General features: G+C 39.3%; 1 protein-coding gene across 8 annotated transcripts in view; it reads left to right on the forward strand.

Annotated features, from left to right (window-relative positions):
- PCDH15 (protocadherin related 15) overlaps positions 1–15,551 on the forward strand; it is an 874,191-nt gene that overhangs the window by 453,953 nt on the left and 404,687 nt on the right. For all 8 annotated transcript variants that reach the window (XM_040254669.1, XM_040254668.1, XM_040254664.1 and 5 more), the window contains one exon: positions 6,739–6,847. In XM_040254669.1, the coding sequence (XP_040110603.1) occupies positions 6,739–6,847 (109 nt within the window). The remainder of the gene's footprint in view (positions 1–6,738; positions 6,848–15,551) is intronic.

Raw genomic sequence — 15,551 nt, forward strand, 5'->3', positions numbered from 1 at the left:
ATTTGGCTTTGCCAGGTGTTAGTTGAGGCATGCAGGACCTAGTTGCCCACCCAGGGATTGAACCCAGGCCCCCTGCACTGACAACACAAAGTCTTAGCCTCTAGACCACTGGGAATGTCCCCAGAGTTTTATAGAAGTGGTGTTCTGAAAATTAAATATATAGAATAGGGACAAGTAGAATATCAATGAGCATTATTCTACTTCCCATTTCTTTTTTTTTTCCTTTAAGTAAGTACCTGTGAATTAATTGATTAAGATAACCAGTTCAAATATTTTCTAAATAAATAGCTGACCATCTGATTCCCCACTTCTTAAAAAAAGTACTTAATTATTTATTTCCTTGTTCTCTATTAGATCATTGTTGGAAAGTTCAAATGCTTTTCTAATTGAAACTCCACTTTTCCCCCATATTTAGCTATAAGCCTTCTTATTGCTGTTCATTAGTTGATTGAATTCAGTAGAAAAGTAACATATATATTTGGTTAATTTGTATGGTTGTTAATGTCATACACTTCCTTTCTAGTTTGAATACTTTACTTTTGACTGGTATTTTGGGGTATAAACAGCAATAGGATTCTAAAAGGCTTCCTAGGTGGCTCAGTGGCAATGAATCTGCCTGCCAAGCAGGAGACAGATTTGATCCCTGGGTCTGGAAGATCCCTTGGAGAAGGAAATGGCAACCTCCACCAGCATTCTTACCTGGGACATGCCGTAGATAGAGGAGTCTGGTGGGCTACAATCCATGGGGTCGCAAAGTCAGACACAGCTTAGTGACTAAACAGCAACAAAGGATTTTGAAAGTGAGCTGCTCAGTCTTTCAAGTTTTGATATTTGGAAATATTGTCACAAAAGTACAATCATAGTTTTCAACAATAAGAATCAAAAGAACACCTAAGAATGCCCTATTTCATGAGAATTGGCCAGTGCAATGTAGGTTCAAATGCAATACAAAGAGTTGTCTTAGTAAAGTTACAAAGCAAGTAATATGAGATTGCTACTTCCATTGAGACATTACCCATCTCTTTTTTTTTAAATATGGAGAAAGAAATACAGGTCAGGAAGGGGGGTTAATTGCCAGAGAGGGTTAGAAGAGTGTTATTATTTTTTTGCATAAATCTTTATTTTATATATATATATATAATTCCTGAGGTTTTTTTTTTTTTTTTTTCAAACTGAAGATTACCTAAAACTGTTCTCACACATATCATGATTATATTTGTTTTCTGAGATCAGACCCAACAACCACAACTGTTTTATTTTTTTTTTTAATCAAATACTTCTTCTGCAAGTGTAATGGTATCCAAACTTTGAAAATTGTGGAAAATAAGTACATTCTATGTAGAAGACATACTTGCTACTAAAGCAGGAATAGGAGAGAAAAAACTATTATGTTGAACTTCTGAACAAAAATTGAAAAGTTTTGTGAATGCTTCCAGAGACTCTGTGGGCAAATATCAAGAATACCATTTGGAAAAGATATATGAAGCATCTATCAGTGCCCTGCAGGCATCCGCATCCAGAGTTATCAACAGCTCTCCTGTTGTGGTTTAAAGTAGTAGTCTTTACTGCAGAGACAAAATAGATGTCTGAAAACAGGCCGGGTCATACTTTTTCAAGCATTAAAACTAAATGTCTCACTTCATGCTCCCACAAATAGAGCTAAGTTCTTCCAGAGTCCTCCCTATGCTGTGGGTTTAAATGTCACTAATGGTTTAGTTTGTGGAGAAGCTCCCATTTTATTTGAGAATCAGGCACTACCTGTATGAGTTGGTTAAGAATGCATGGGAAACCATGACCTAGGCTGTTGCTATGCATGCATTGCCAAGTGTCATGTACTATTTAGTGAGGCAGACATAAGCCCACCAAGCTACCTATCAAAAAATAAAACTTTATAAAGCATTAGAACCCTCCATTCAGTTTATTTCAGTTGCTCAGTCATGTCCAACTCTTTGTGACCCCATGAATTGCAGCACACCAGGGCTCCCTGTTGTTCCATGTCCATTTCTAACTGTTACTTCCTGACCTGCATACAGATTTCTCAAGAGGCAGGTCAGGTGGTCTGGTATTCCCATCTCTCTCAGAATTTTCCACAGTTTATTGTGATCCACACAGTCAAAGGTTTTGACATAGTCAATAAAGCAGAAATAGATGTTTTTCTGGAACTCTCTTGCTTTTTCCATGATCCAGCAGATGTTGGCAATTTGATCTCTGGTTCCTCTGCCTTTTCTAAAACCAGCGTGAACATCAGGAAGTTCACAGTTCACGTATTGCTGAAGCCTGGCTTGGAGAATTTTGAGCATTACTTTACTAGCATGTGAGATGAGTGCAATTGTGTGGTACTTTAAGCAGTCTTTGGCATTGCCTTACTTTGGGATTGGAATGAAAACTGACTTTTTCCAGTCCTGTGGCCACTGCTGAGTTTTCCAAATTTGCTGGCATATGGAGTGAAGCACTTTAACAGCATCATCTTTCAGGATTTGAAATAGCTCAACTGGAATTCCATCACCTCCACTAGCTTTGTTTGTAGTGATGCTTTCTAAGGCCCACTTGACTTCACATTCCAGGGTGTCTGGCTCTAGATGAGTGATCACACCATCATGATTATCCGGGTTGTGAAGATCTTTTCTGTACAGTTCTGTGTATTCTTGCCACCTCTTCTTAATATCTCCTGCTTATGTTAGGTCCAGACCATTTCTGTCCTTTAGTGAGCCCATCTTTGCATGAAATGTTCCCTTGGTATCTCTAATTTTCTTGAAGAGATCTCTAGTCTTTCCCATTCTATTGTTTTCCTCTATTTCTTTGCATTGATTGCGGAAGAAGACTTTCTTATCTCTTCTTGCTATTCTTTGGAACTCTGCATTCAGATGCTTATATCTTTTCTTTTCTCCTTTGCTTTTTGCCTCTCTTCTTTTCACAGCTATTTGTAAGGCCTCCCCAGACAGCCATTTTGCTTTTTTGCATTGTTTTTCCATGGGGATGGTCTTGATCCCTGTCTCCTGTACAATGTCACAAACCTCATTCCATTTTTCATCAGGCACTCTATCTGTCAGATCTAGGACCTTAAATCTATTTCTGATTTCCACTGTATAATCACAAGGGATTTGATTTAAGTCATACCTTAATGGTCTAGCAGACTGGTTTCAAATAGTAAAAGCAGTACATCAAGGCTGTATATTGTTACCCTGCTTATTTAACTTATAGGCAGAGTACATCATGAGAAACGCTGGACTGGAAGAAACACAAGCTGGAATCCAGATTGCCGGGAGAAATATCAATAACCTCAGATATGCAGATGACACCACTCTTATGGCAGAGAGTGAAGAGGAACTAAAAAGCCTCTTGATGAAAGTGAAAGTAGAGAGTGAAAAAGTTGGCTTAAAGCTCAACACTCAGAAGATGAAGATCATGGCATCCCATCCCATCACTTCATGGGAAATAGATGGGGAAACAGTGGAAACAATGTCAGACTTTATTTTTGGGGGCTCCAAAATCACTGCAGATGGTGACTGCAGCCATGAAATTAAAAGACGCTTACTCCTTGGAAGAAGAGTTATGACCAACCTAAATAGCATATTGAAAAGCAGAGACATTAGGGAGGCAAACAGGGAGCAAACAGGGAGGCCTGGCATGCTACGATTCATGGGGTCACAAAGAGTCAGACACGACTGAGCGACTGAACCATCACTAACTCCCGGAGTTCACTCAAACTCCAACCTAGATAGCATATTCAAAAGCAGAGATATTACTTTGCCGACTAAGTTCCATCTAGTCAAGGCTATGGTTTTTCCAGTGGTCATATATGGATGTGAGAGCTGGACTGTGAAGAAGGCTGAGCGCCGAAGAATTGATGCTTTTGAACTGTGGTGTTGGAGAAGACTCTTGAGAGTCCCTTGGACTGCAAGGAGATCCAACCAGTCCATTCTGAAGGAGATCAGCCCTGGGATTTCTTTGGAAGGAATGATGCTAAAGCTGAAGCTCCAGTACTTTGGCCACCTTATGCCAAAGATTTGACTCATTGGAAAAGACTCTGATGCTGGGAGGGATTGGGGGCAGGAGGAGAAGGGGACGACAGAGGATGAGATGGCTGGATGGCAGCACTAATTCGATGGACGTGAGTCTGAGTGAACTCCGGGAGCTGATGATGGACAGGGAGGCCTGGCGTGCTGCGATTCATGGGGTTGCGAAGATTCGGACACGACTGAACTGAACTGAACTGATTCTTTTTCTAAATGCTGTAAAATTATTCAATTAAAATACAGACCACAAATCTAAGGAATCATGAGTCCACTATCATATACATAGGAGGGTGAATGTTAGAATCAGTCAAAATTAAGAATTATAATAATTGAAGATAATAAGCCAGAGATACTAGTCATTCTATGAGCTCAGTTTACCTGCCAACGTTGTCTCTGAATATATTTGTTTTTATTTTTTCTACCATACCAGGGAAAACTTTCTATAGATCATTCTCAGAGAATATTACAATATCTTGATTTAATGTAAAACACTTAAGCTGTTTCAGTATAATATTATATGTATGTTACTCATGTGAATATATCACTCAAATGCTGAGTTGAAGGATATTTAAATTTTCAACAGGGTCTGTTATTTGCATCTCAGATCTGAAAATTTTACTAAGTAGAGTGAAAGAAAAATTGTGAGACTTTCCTGGTGGCTCAGGTGGTAAAGAATCCGCCTGCAATGCAGGAGACTTGGATTCAATCCCTGGGTTGGGTAGATACCCTGGAGCAGGGCAATGGGAACCCACTCCAGTATTCTTTCCTGGAGAATCTCCAAGGACAAAGGAGCCTGTTAGGTTGCAGTTTATGGGGTCTCAAAGAGTCAGACACGACTGAACAACTAAGCACAGCACGACACACGGCTCATTGGGTGAGAACAACAGTGGTCAAATGGATTTAATGTAGTAATTTTGACATTAACATTTTCATGGTTCTAAATCCACATTTGAAGACATGAATAGAATGTAAGTTATCCGTGGTTTCCCAGGAGGCACAGTGATAAAGAATCCACCTGGCTATGTAGGAGATTTAAGAGAGGTGGGTTTGATCTTTGGGTCAGGAAGATTCCCTGGAGGAAAAAAATGGCAACCCACTCCAGTATTTTTGCCTGGAGAATCCCATGGACAGAGGAGCCTGGCGGGCTACAGTCCATGCAATCACAGAGAGTCAGACATGACGGCATGTGCACACACACACACACAAGTTATCCCCACAAAGAGCTCTTTATTTTTAGGAAAATATTGATAGCATTTAGACCAATGAGAACCCATTAGAGAAAATGATTTGGACAGAGCCTCTAAGATGTATGTGAGCTCTAAATTATTGGTCAATGGTTACCTTCAATTATTAAAATGCCTGTAAATGTAGTGTAACTTAATAACATAACATTAAGTTTTGTGTATAACAATTAATATAATTGCTTTTTTGGTTTAATTTAGAATGCCACAACTATACATTTCTGCTGAGATTAGACTACAGATTTTGTACAAGAGTGCATGATATGTTTCAAGGTTATGTTAGTTGAGAAGGAATAATATATAAGAACCTTGCAGTGATTCCTTAGAATGTGTATGAGATACTGAGACACACTCTTATTTCCATTCAGAATTACCACTTATATATTTGGCCTGAGAGTTCCACAAACTTAAAGCAGTATTTTCTAAACTGGGTTCTAAGGGTGTTAGTTCAAGAAGATGTTAATAAGTGATTCTAGAAAATGTACAAACAATGCCCCTTTCTTAGACAGTTGTTAGGCAAATTAATACACTTAAATCTCTGAAACAACCTGTAGTAGAATGAATTAACATTTTTAAAATGTTATTTAATATGGTGTTTCCTAAACTTATCTCTGCAAAGTAAATGTTTGTCTTTCCAGCATACCTATTATAATCTAGCACAAGGTTAGCAAACTACATCCTATTTGCCATCTGTTTTTGTAAATAGAGTATTATTGCAACACACTCATGTCTACTGGTTGCTTTTGTGTTACAGTGGCAGACTTGAGTAGCTATAACAGAGACTGCATGGCCTGCAAAGCCTAAGCATATTTATTATCTGGTCCTGTTAGCAAAACTTGATGCCACTGGACATCAGAAATGCATTATATCTTTAAACAGAATATTCTTGTAGATAAGAATAATATATAATATATATATAGTTATATATAATATGTATATTATATATTATTATATGTATATAAGTTACATGTATATACCTACACGATATATAATTAAGTTTAACTATATGAAACATACAATTGATTTCTATTGACTTAAACATCAAATTTTAAAACATTTATTTTAATGTAATTTATGTGAAACTTTAAGTCATCATTTAGGGAGAAAAGAATATGAATACATTTACAAATCTTGTCTAAAGCGAAAAACAAATACGATACTTGATAACCTTATATATTTGATTAAATTATTTGGAAAGATTTAAAATTTATTAATATACTTTTTCCTTGCTCTACTTATAGGAGAATTTTGTGATATAAAGCCCTATGTACAAAGTTACTAAGTCTTTTCATTTGACTTTGAGGGCATCTTGCTCCCCATTCAGATTCAAAATTAACTAATTTGTGGTGTTAAATTTCACATTTTTGAAATCGGACTTTACTCGTTCAGGTGTTATCTAGCTGTCCAGACAGCAATATCTGAATGTCAATTCTCTCTGAGGTAATAAAACTGAACTAAACTCTCTGATTCTTTTTTTCCAGGAAGAACTGAACCCCATCATTGTTACGCCACCCATTCAAGCCATTGATCAGGACCAGAATATCCAGCCACCATCTGATAGGCCAGGCATCCTCTATTCCATCCTTGTTGGTGTGTATCTTCTAATATTTTACATTCTCAGCTATAGCTCTAAAATTGTGTAGGAAAAATATGTTTCAAGTTTTTATAACAAAGATTTTATTTTTAGAAATTTTATTGACATTATTTTTATATATAAATAGTAAAATAACCATTTAAAAATATTTTTTTCCCTTAAGATCAACCTCAGTGAAATGTGAAAAATAAGTAGAAACACTTTTATTGAGAAGGCAAAACAACTTCAAAATAGTATGTAGTCTGCTGTTGGTAGTTTTCTCTGTATCAGCTCAAAGAATTCTCTAAAAAAAAATTGAAAAATCAATTTAGAAGCTTACACTACATGATCAGCTAGTATTTTATCATTGGTTGGGTACCATTACCGTCACATAATTCTAAAAATAGTGATTCCATTACATAATTCTGAAAAGTATGTGACAATTAAATAAGAGCTATTGGAGCCAACAACAAGAAAGATTATGATTACCCCAAGGAAACATAACACATTATACCCTTTAGCTAAATTTTCTTTGAAGAATTTCAGAGAAGTCATTTTAATCCATTCTTGTGCATATCTGTTCAGTTCCGTTCAGTCGCTCAGTCGTGTCCAACTCTGTGACCCCATGAATCGCAGCACACCACGCCTCCCTGTCCATCATCAACTCCCAGAGTTCACTCAGATTCACGTCCATGAGTCAGTGATGCCATCCAACCATCTCATCCTGGGTCGTCCCCTTCTCCTCCTGCCCCAAATTCCTCCAAACATCAGAGTCTTTTCCAATGAGTCAACTCTTCGCATGAGGTGGCCAAAGTACTGGAGTTTCAGTTTTAGCATCATTCCTTTCAAAGAAATCCCAGGGCTGATCTCCTTCAGAATGGACTGGTTGGATCTCCTTGCAGTCCAAGGGACTCTCAAGAGTCTTCTCCAACACCACAGTTCAAACACATAAATTCTTCGGTGCTCTGCCTTCTTACAGTCCAACTCTCACATCCATATATGACCACAGGAAAAACCATAGCCTTGACTAGAGGGACCTTAGTTGGCAAAGTAATGTCTCTGCTTTTGAATATGCTATCTAGGTTGGTCATAACTTTTCTTCCAAGGAGTAAGTGTCTTTTAATTTCATGGAGGCAATAACCATCTGCAGTGATCTTGGAGCCCCAAAAAATAAAGTCTGACACTGTTTCCACTGTTTCGCCATCTATTTCCCATGAAGTGATGGGACCAGATGCTATGATCTTAGTTTTCTGAATGTTGAGCTTTAAGCCAACTTTTTCACTCTCTTTCACTTTCATCAAGAGGCTTTTTAGTTCCTCTTCACTTTCTGCCATAAGGGTGGTGTCATCGGCATATCTGAGGTTACTGATATTTCTCCTGGCTATCTTGATTTCAGCTTGTGCTTCTTCCAGCCCAGCGTTTCTCATGATGTACTCTGCATAGAAGTTAAATAAGCAGGGTGACAATATACAGCCTTGACATACTCCTTTTCCTATTTGGAACCAGTCTGTTGTTCCATGTCCGATTCTAACTGTTGCTTCCTGACCTTCATACAGATTTCTCAAGAGGCAGGTGAGGTGGTCTGGTATTCCCATCTCTTTCAGAATTTTCCACAGTTTATTGTGATCCACACAGTCAAAGGCTTTGACATAGTCAATACAGCAGAAATAGATGTTTTTCTGGAACTCTCTTGCTTTTTCCATGATCCGGCAGATGTTGGCAATTTGATCTCTGGTTCCTCTGCCTTTTCTAAAACCAGCTTGAACATCTGGAGGTTCATGGTGCACGTATTGCTGAGGCCTGGCTTGGCGAATTTTGAGCATTACTTTACTAGCGTGTGAGATGAGTGCAATTGTGTGGTAGTTTGAGCTTTCTTTGGCATTGCCTTACTTTGGGATTGGATGAAAACTACCTTTTCCAGTCCTGTGGCCACTGCTGAGTTTTGCAAATGTGCTGGCATATTGAGTGCAGCTCTTTCACAGCATCATTTTTCAGGATTTGAAATAGCTCAACTGGAATTCCATCAGCTCCACTAGCTTTGTTCGTAGTGATGCTTTCTAAGGCCCACTTGACTTCACATTCCAGGATGTCTGGCTCTAGATGAGTGATCACATCATCATGATTATCTGGGTCGTGAAGATCTTTTCTGTACAGTTCTTCTGTGTATTCTTGCCACCTCTTCTTAATATCTTCTGCTTCTGTTAGGTCCAGACCATTTCTGTCCTTTAGTGAGCCCATCTTTGCATGAAATGTTCCCTTGGTATCTCTAATTTTCTTGAAGAGATCTCTAGTCTTTCCCATTCTGTTCTTTTTCTCTATTTCTTTGCATTGATCACTGAGGAAGGCTTTCTTATCTCTCCTTGCTATTCTCTGGAACTCTGCATTCAGATCCTTATATCTTTCCTCTTCTCCTTTGCTTTTCACTTCTCTTCTTTTCACAGCTATTTGTAAGGCCTCCCCAGACAGCCATTTTGCTTTTTTGCCTTGTTTTTCCATGGGGATGGTCTTGATCCCTGTCTCCTGTACAATGGCATGAACTTCATTCCATAGTTCATCAGGCACTCTATCTATCAGATCTAGGCCCTTAAATCTATTTCTCACTTCCACTGTATAAATCACAAGGGATTTGATTTAGGTCATACCTGAATGGTCTTGTCGTTTTCTTACTTTCTTCAATTTAAGTCTGAATTTGGTAATAAGGAGTTCATGATCTGAGCCACAGTCAGCCCCTGGTCTTGTTTATGTTGACTGTACAGAGCTTCTCCATCTTTGGCTGCAAAGAATATAATCAATCTGATTTCCACGTTGACCATCTGGTGATGTCCATGTGTAGAGTCTTCTCTTGTGTTGTTGGAAGAGGGTGTTTGCTATGACCGGTGCATTTTCTTGGCAAAACTCTATTAGCCTTTGCCCTGCTTCATTCCACATTCCAAGGCGAAATTTGCCTGTTACTCCAGGTGTTTCTTGACTTCCTACTTATGCATTCCAGTCCCCTATCATGAAAAGGACATCTTTTTTTTGGTGTTCTAAAAGGTCTTGTAAGTCTTCATAAAACCGTTCAACTTCAGTTCTTCAGCATTACTGGTTGGGGCATAGACTTGGATTATTGTGATATTGAATGGTTTGCCTTGGAGACGAACAGAGATCATTCTGTCGTTTTTGAGACTGCATCCAAGTACTGCATTTTGGACTGTTTTGTTGACCATGATGGCTACTCCATTTCTTCTGAGGGATTCCTGCCTGCAGTAGTAGATATAATGGTCATCTAAGTTAAATTCACCCATTCCAGTCCATTTTAGTTCTCTGATTCCTAGAATGTCGACGTTCACTCTTGCCATCTCTTGTTTGACCACTTCTAATTTGCCTTGATTCATGGACCTGACATTCCATGTTCCTATGCAATATTTCTCTTTACAGTATCGGACTTTGCTTCTATCACCAGCCACATCCACAGCTGGGTATTGTTTTTGCTTTGGCTCCATCCCTTCATTCTTTCTGGAGTTCTATTTCCATTGATCTCCTGTAGCATATTGGGCACCTACTGACCTGGGGAGTTCCTCTTTCAGTATCCTATCATTTTGCCTTTTCATACTGTTCATGGGGTTCTCAAGGCAAGAATACTGAAGTGGTTTGCCATTCCCTTCTCCAGTGGACCACATTCTGTCAGACCTCTCCACCATGACCCGTCCGTCTTGGGTTACCCCGTGGGCATGGCTTGGTTTCACTGAGTTAGACGAGGCTGTGGTCCTAGTGTGATTAGATTGACTAGTTTCTGTGAGTATGGTTTCAGTGTGTCTGCCCTCTGATGCCCTCTTGCAACACCTACCATCTTACTTGGGTTTCTCTTACCTTGGGTGTGGGGTATCTCTTCATGGCTGCTCTAGCAAAGCACAGCCACTGCTCCTTACCTTGGATGAGGGGTATCTCCTTGACGCCGCCCTTCTTGACTTTCAATGTGGGATAGCATATCTGTTAGTCATACAAAAAGCAAAACTGATAAGAATCTTATTATGCCACTTTCCTTAAATTGTTTTTGCTAAAATATGGATGTAGCTGTTTTGCATGATTTATAGTATCCAGAGAGATACATACATCTAAAACAAACAATACATCTCTTAATGAAGAAGAGACACTTTTGAAGCATGCTTCAAAGTAACTGTTGAATGGAATTTAACTTTATCCTCAACCCCTTCCCACCCCACAGATGGATATTTTAATCAACTAGTCCATGGGGTTGCACAGAGTCGGACACGACTGAGTGACTTCACTTTCACTTTTCACTTTCTTGCATTGGAAAAGGAAATGGCAACCCACTCCAGTATTCTTGCCTGGAGAATCCCAGGGATGGGAGAGCCTAATGGGCTGCCATCTATGGGGTTGCACAGAGTTGGACACGACTGAAGTGACTTAGCAGCAGCAGTAGAGATGCCACACAGATTTCAAAATATAGTGTTATAGCATACTTAGAAATACTGTCCATAGAGAAAATTCAAGTAATTCTGTTTCAAGTCTTTGATGTCTAGAACTACACATGTATTATAAGTAAGCTATAGAGATTAGACTATTAAAATTTTTTAAAAAGTGCTTATGAACACAAGCATAAGTCTGTTTTAAGTCTTTAGGGGGTTGACATGGTGGCTCAGTTGGTAAAGAGCCAACTTTACCTGTAGTGCAGGAGACCCAAGTTCAATCCCTGGGTGGGGAAGAATCCCTGGAGAAGGAAATGGCAGCCCACTCCAAAACTGTTTCCTGGAGAATCCATGGACAGAGGAGCCTAGTGGGCTACCGTCCATGGTGTCACAAAGAGGTGGACTCGACTGAGTGACTGACTCTTTCACTTTCAGGTTGACATACATAAAAGGAAATAGGCTTTTTTTTTTAAAATTTCATTAACTAAGGGCTTGATAGTATGGCAATTACTATACTAGATGATGTAGATATGAACATGAGGGAGAAATGGTCTAGGTTGGGCAGGAATACAGTCTATGGATAGAAATGTCAAAAGGTACATTAAAATACATGGTTTAAAAAAAGTATGGTTTTAAATACTACAAATAAAGTATGAACAACATATCATGTGATCTAATGGGAGGAGAGAACTAAAGATATCTTGAAATTGCTTAGAAACTGTTATTTTAGCAGAAAAACTATAGTTTTCAAGTATAAAATGAGATAAAAATGATTTGGATAATGCAGGAAGTGAAAGTCCAAAGTGTTAAATTTAAAGATAATTATAAAATAATCTCATTACTTTGTTTATTGCATCTTGCCATACAGTTTTGTAAGGCCATTAAACTTATAGCTGTTTTCCCTTCAGTTCAGTTCAGTAGCTCAATCACGTCCGACTCTTTGCAACCCCATGAACCACAGCACGCCAGGCCTCCCTGTCCATCACCAACTCCCGGAGTTCACTCAAACTCATGTCCACCAAGTTGGTGATGCCATCCAGCCATCTCACCCTCTGTCGTCCCCTTCTCCTCCTGCCCCCAATCCCTCCCAGCATCAGAGTCTTTTCCAATGAGTCAAGTCTTCGCATGAGGTAGCCAAAGTATTGGAGTTTAGGCTTTGGCATCAGTCCTTCCAATGAACACCCAGGATTGATCTCCTTTAGAATGGACTGGTTGGATCTCCTTGCAGTCCAAGGGACTCTCAAGAGTCTTCTCCAACACCACAGTTCAAAGGCATTTTCCTTTTCTCTTACTGATACTTTATTATGAACCACAGGTAGAAAAGATATGCCCACTCTCATATTACAAGAATCCATCCACATTTTCATCTAGCACTTCCATTGCTTTATTGCTTATTGTACATAAATACCTTCTCCATTTGTGGTTTACTTTAGTATACTGTATGAAAAATAGATAAATTTTTATAATTTTGTGTATGACTCTCCTATTAGGTAAATGCTCCTAACCAAAAATCCATTTTCCCCTAATTTTGAAGATGATTCCTTTATCATACACTTAATTTTCATGTGCAATTGTGACTATTTCTGAATTTTTAAGCTTATTTAACTGGCATCATTTTTCTCCCCTTACATAAGCCCAGGGAAATTTTTCTTTCTTGTTGAAGCAGAGGACTATAACAATTAACACATTTTTGAATATAATTTACATCTTTAAACCTGGATTTGAATACAAGCTCTATCTGACATTGTCTCTTTGACATTGGACAAATTACTTAATATTACAAATCTCCTAAGTCTTCCCGGGTACAATGAGAATAATTTACAGTGGTATCGATGATTTTATATATAAAGCATTTAAGGCTTCCCTGGTGGGTTAGATGATAAGAATCAGCTTGTAATGCAGGAGACCTAGGTTTGATCCCTGGCTTGGGAAGATCCCTTGGAGAAAGAAAAGGCTACCCACTCCAGTATTCTTGCCTGGGAAATTCCATGGACAGAGGAACCTGCTGGGCTATGGTCCATGGGGCTGCAAAGAGGAACACGACTGAGCAACTAACAAACCCACATGAAGCACTTAGCACAATGTGCAATTCAGTTTAGTTGCTCAGCCGTGGCTGACTCTTTGCAACCCCATGAATTGCAACACGCCAGGCCTCCCTGTCCATCACCAACTCCCAGAGTTCACTCAAATTCACGTCCATCGAGCCGGTGATTCCATCAAGCCATCTCATCCTCTGTAGCCCCCTTCTCCTCTTGCCCCCAATCACTCCCAGCATCAGTCTTTTCCAATAAGTCAAGTCTTCGCATGAGATGCCCAAAGAATTGAAGTTTCAGCTTTAGAGTCTGTCCTTCCAAAGAACACCCAGGACTGGTCTCCTTTAGAATGGACTGGTTGGATCTCCTTGCAGTCCAAGGGACTCGCAAGAGTCTTCTCCAACACCACAGTTCAAAAGCATCAATTCTTTGGTGCTCAGCTTTCTTCACAGTCCAACTTTCACATCCATACATGACCACTGGAAAAACCATAGCCTTGACTAGACGGACCTTAGTTGGCAAAGTAATGTCTCTGCTTTTGAATATGCTATCTAGGCTGGTCATAACTTTTCTTCCAAGGAGTAAGCATCTTTTAATTTCATGGCTGCAATCACCATCTGCAGTGATTTTGGAGCCCCCCAAAATAAAGTTTGACATTGTTTCCACTGTTTCCCCATCTATTTCCCATGAAGGGATGGGACCAGATGCCATGATCTTAGTTTTCTGAATATTGAGCTTTAAGCCAACTTTTTCACTGTCCTTTTTCACTTTCATCAAGAGGCTTTTTAGTTCCTCTTCACTTTCTGCCATAAGGGTGGTGTCATCTATATATCTGAGGTTATTGATATTTCTCCCAGCAATCTTGATTCCAGCTTGTGCTTCTTCCAGCCCAGCGTTTCTCATGATGAACTCTGCATAGAAGTTAAATAAGCAGGGTGACAATATACAGCCTTGACGTACTCCTTTTCCTATTTGTAATCAGTCTGTTGTTCCATGTCCAGTTCTAAATGTTGCTTCCTGACCTGCATCAAGAGGCAGGTCAAGTGGTCTGGTATTTCCATCTCTTTCAGAATTTTCCACAGTTTATTGTGATCCACACAGTCAAAGGCTTTGGCATAGTCAGTAAAGCAGAAATAGATGTTTTTCTGGAACTCTCTTGCTTTTTCAATGATCCAGCGGATGTTGGCAATTTGATCTCTGGTTCCTTTCCCTTTTCTAAAACAAGCTTGAACATCTGGAGGTTCACAGTTCATGTATTGCTGAAGCCTGGCTTGGAGAATTTTGAGCATTACTTTACTAGCATGTGAGATGAGTGCAATTGTGCAGTAGTTTGAGCATTCTTTGGCATTGCCTTTCTTTGGGATTGGAATGAAAACTGACTTTTTCCAGTCCTGTGGCCACTGCTGAGTTTTCCAAATTTGCTGGCATATGGAGTGCAGCTCTTTCACAGCATCATCTTTCAGGATTTGAAATAGCTCAACTGGAATTCCATCACCTCGCTTAGCTTTGTTCATAGTGATGCTTTCTAAGGCCCACTTGACTTCACATTCCAGGATGTCTGGCTCTAGATGAGTGATCACACCATCGTGATTATCTTGGTCGTGAAGATCTTTTTTGTACAGTTCTTCTGTGTATTCTTGCCACCTCTTCTTAATATCTTCTGCTTCTGTTAGGTCCATACCATTTCTGTCCTTTATCGAGCCCATCTTTGCATTAAATGTTCCCTTGGTATCTCTAATTTTCTTGAAGAAATCTCTAGTCTTTCCCATTCTGTTGTTTTCCTCTTTTTCTTAGCAGAATGTAGGATTTAATAATCTGTTGCTGCTGCTGCTAAGTCGCTTCAGTCATGTCCGACTCTGTGCAACCCCAGAGTCGGCAGCCCACCAGGCTCCCCTGTCCCTGGGATTCTCCAGGCAAGAACACTGAAGTGGGTTGCCATTTCCTTCTCCAATGCATGAAAGTGAAAAGTGAAAGTGAAGTCGCTCAGTCGTGTCCGACTCCTAGCAACCCCATGGACTGCAGCCTACCAGGCTCCTCTGTCCATGGGATTTTCCAGTCAAGAGTACTGGAGTGGGTTGCCATTAATAATTGGCAGTCATGTTATATTTTCTTATCATTATCGTTAAACCAAATGCATATATTCCACAGTTATATGATTTGACTTACACTTTGTCTTCATTTTGAGAAAAGTGATATTTTACTATACAAAGGAAATGATACAATTTGAGAAAAATTCAGTTCACTAAAATGGCAGAATTTTAGAAGTAACTTCTCTAGAC

The sequence above is a fragment of the Oryx dammah genome, unplaced genomic scaffold, assembly GCF_014754425.2.
Source record: "Oryx dammah isolate SB20612 unplaced genomic scaffold, SCBI_Odam_1.1 HiC_scaffold_14, whole genome shotgun sequence".
Taxonomy (NCBI): domain Eukaryota; kingdom Metazoa; phylum Chordata; class Mammalia; order Artiodactyla; family Bovidae; genus Oryx; species Oryx dammah.